Consider the following 3227-nt stretch of genomic DNA (forward strand, 5'->3'; position numbering starts at 1 on the left):
GTCATACATATATATATGTTTCAGTATAACCCGTATAGTTATCTTAAAAAGATCGCATTCTAAATTGGCATTTTCAGAGAGGAGAGATTTAGGTTGAAAAATTTCCAAATCCCTATAAAAAGNTTTTTTTTTATTTTTTTTATTTTTCATTGAAAATTACTTCATATTGTCCTACAACAACAATTATGAATTAACTACTGACATTCACTTCTCATCTATTTTGCGTTGTGTTGAAAAAAAAGTAACGAAGTATCTCGAATCCACATTACTATATCATTCATTTCACTCTCTACTAATAAATTTCAAAATTCCACATATTTTATGTACCTTAAATAACCCTAATGATGTTTGAAGGCGCTCTAAAATTGTTTGGAAATTTGATATTTCGAGAAACAGTGTCAAAATGATGCTATACAAGATATAACGTGGTAGTATTTCTATATTTTTCATATCTACTCCACAATCTGAACTCATTAGAGACCAGAATCAATTGGTGAAGGTACCAGTATGGTGTTAGTAGTTGTGGTAACATCAGAAATCTGCTGGTGCTCCTGGCAATAAACGTATCCTTCTCCCGGTGTCACAGACGTCTCTTCATCCGACTTAAAGGTCAAGTCAGGTCCATATGTAAGAAGCAAATCCAAGACTACACCATTGGTCCATCCAAATCCTTCTTGCACCTCGTATTCGCCACCACTTCCAGCCGTATTATAGTTTTGCGACGCAACATTATACTGAAAATTATAAGATATTTTCACACCCAAAAAACATGATTTACATGTGATTTTTTGATCCACAAATTTCAAATTCAAAAACGCCAACCTTTTCAAACATTCGTCCACCAGAAATAAGCCACATGCTGTAATTTCGTTTGATCCACTTCTCGGCAATTTGACGAGCAAGCTCATGTTGACCTGTGGAACGCAAACCTTGAATAATAACCCAAGTTGTTGGTGCCCAAGCGTTCGGGAAATCCCATTGCTGTCCAGATGGTATCAGCGAACTTGGCAAACCACCTGGGAATGCCAAAACACCCATGTTCGTCATGTATGATACTATTTTTTGCGGATCGAAATCTGAAAACGAAGTTAACGGATTTTTACAAAATCCAAGCACACTTATTGCCTTACCCTAAAGTATTTACTGTAAACTTGAAAACGCCAATTTTCAAATTTCGAATTAAATTAAATGATTTAATGGGCTGAACGGCTGGATTTAAAAATTATAACGACTGGATTTAAAAAATTATTTTCTATACATATTTAAATTATATAGAAAAACTACAAAAAAATTTACATAAAAATGTAAATATTTCAGTTAACACTTTTAATTTCGAGAACTCTACCTTTATATTAAATCAAATAAATCAAATGATCTCACCATCATGCATACATCCACTGAACAGTGGAAAGAAATTGGTATCCATATAAAGATTAACATGACAACCATTGATGATGTCGTAATCGAACCAGCAACCACATTCCTCATTCCAGAATACTTGATGAATTGCTTGCTTCATACTTCTGAACTGTTGCCGACAGTGCTCAGCACTTGACATATCGTTAATTACCTCATACAAATTGGCCATTAAACGGAGATTTCCGCAAATGATTGCATTCAAATCGATTGGTAAAATCGAACTAGTCCTAGAAATGTAACTCAAGCATAACCCATATAAATTTAAGAAGCACAATTATCTTATTTGCCAGATTATTTAACAGATTAATTTACAAATAGTGTGGTGAATTTCCTGTTTTAAATGGATAAGACTAGATTGATTCATGTTTATTAAATTCATGTGACGCCATCCTAACATAGTAAATTCAATTAAAATAAATTTAAGGTAATATACCGTGTTGAACCCATTTTACCAGCTACAGGTCCATCTTGAGAGAACCAACGTGAGCTAAAATCTCGTCCACTTTCAGCTGCAGCTGCTATATCACCCCATAAACGTTGTTTCTCTAGAACATCCTCGATATGATGAGCACTTTCAACGTCTTCACGATAGCTTTCCGGACGTGGACCAACGGCTACAACATGGTAGCGATAGAGCAATGATGTTACACCGGGCAGCTGAATTGACCTGAAAATTTTGAAAAACTGAGAAGCAATATTTCGCACTGATCAAAATCCACTTCTTTCCTTCAAATCCCATTACAAATCCAAATTAAATTACGAAAGTCATATGGAGAAATGCTTTCTGCTTCGAATCCAACACTTACTTATGCCTTTTAAAAAATTCAAATTCTCTTTCGAACCAACGAGCACCAGTGAAGACAAACTCCTTATCATCTGTTGCTTCGTAATATGCAGATAGACACCAAGTGAGTAACGGAGGTTGAGATCGGTTGAGATAATATACGCGATTTCCGTTTGGTACATAGCCAAATCTTGAAATTTAAAAGACTATATTTAAATTCAAACTGATATATGTTTAAGTCAGGTGTAGCAACAAATATTTCATCTTTTATTTCATTTAAAAACAACTTAGAATTGAAATTTAAGTTTCAAAATCGGATTTATCAAACGGTGTTCTAAGTATATCGAAGCGCAGAATTACCTTTCGATCAGACTTCCCATATTTTCGATCATTCCGCGCACGGTGTTATGCATGCCGGAAGCCAAAAGACCTTTGATGGTAAAGAAACTATCCCAGTAATACATTTCCCGGAAACGTCCACCGGGTACCACAAATGGTTTCGGTATCGGAATTAATGAGGATTTTTCTGGGTAAGCAATAACGCGATCCGACACCTGAAATTGTAAAGAAAAAGATTAAGGGAAAAGAAATGATAAATCAAAACAAAAACAATAACAATCAAACAGTCACCTAGAATTATTTCCACTTACTCTCTCTTACGGTAACATCATCAACAAGTGCGATGCGATGTTTTTTGACAAAATATTTTATGTAAACTTTCTGTGCGAAATTTTGGTACTGCAATTATAGTCTTCCGTTTGCAATATATATGCATCTTTTAGTCAAAATATAATCTCAAATGAAAACTATTTAGCTTATTAGATAGTCATACTTAAAACTAAAAAAAACAGGAATATAAGTTTGGGATCAAATCATTCACTAGTAATAGTATATTCGAGAAATTATAATATTAAAACTGTCTCATAATTAAAAAAAAATATAATAGGAGAAATGTAAAAAAAAAACCCTAATTAAAAAAAAAATCCTTCCTATAGCTATCTAGCATCAAGGTTTCTAAGTTAGT

General features: G+C 33.7%; 1 protein-coding gene across 2 annotated transcripts in view; it reads right to left on the reverse strand.

Moving 5' to 3' along the window:
• Positions 1-148: 148 nt before the first annotated feature.
• Positions 149-3227, reverse strand: part of LOAG_18935 — an 8713-nt gene continuing 5634 nt past the window's right edge. For both annotated transcript variants that reach the window (XM_020451596.1, XM_020451597.1), the window contains 6 exons: positions 2564-2757; positions 2226-2393; positions 1853-2086; positions 1381-1646; positions 823-1076; positions 149-734 (listed from right to left, as the gene is read on the reverse strand). In XM_020451596.1, coding sequence (XP_020304606.1) covers positions 474-734; positions 823-1076; positions 1381-1646; positions 1853-2086; positions 2226-2393; positions 2564-2757 — 1377 coding nt within the window. In that variant the 3' untranslated portion in view covers positions 149-473. The remainder of the gene's footprint in view (positions 735-822; positions 1077-1380; positions 1647-1852; positions 2087-2225; positions 2394-2563; positions 2758-3227) is intronic.

Source organism: Loa loa, assembly GCF_000183805.2.
Source record: "Loa loa unplaced genomic scaffold supercont3.704, whole genome shotgun sequence".
NCBI lineage: Eukaryota > Metazoa > Nematoda > Chromadorea > Rhabditida > Onchocercidae > Loa > Loa loa.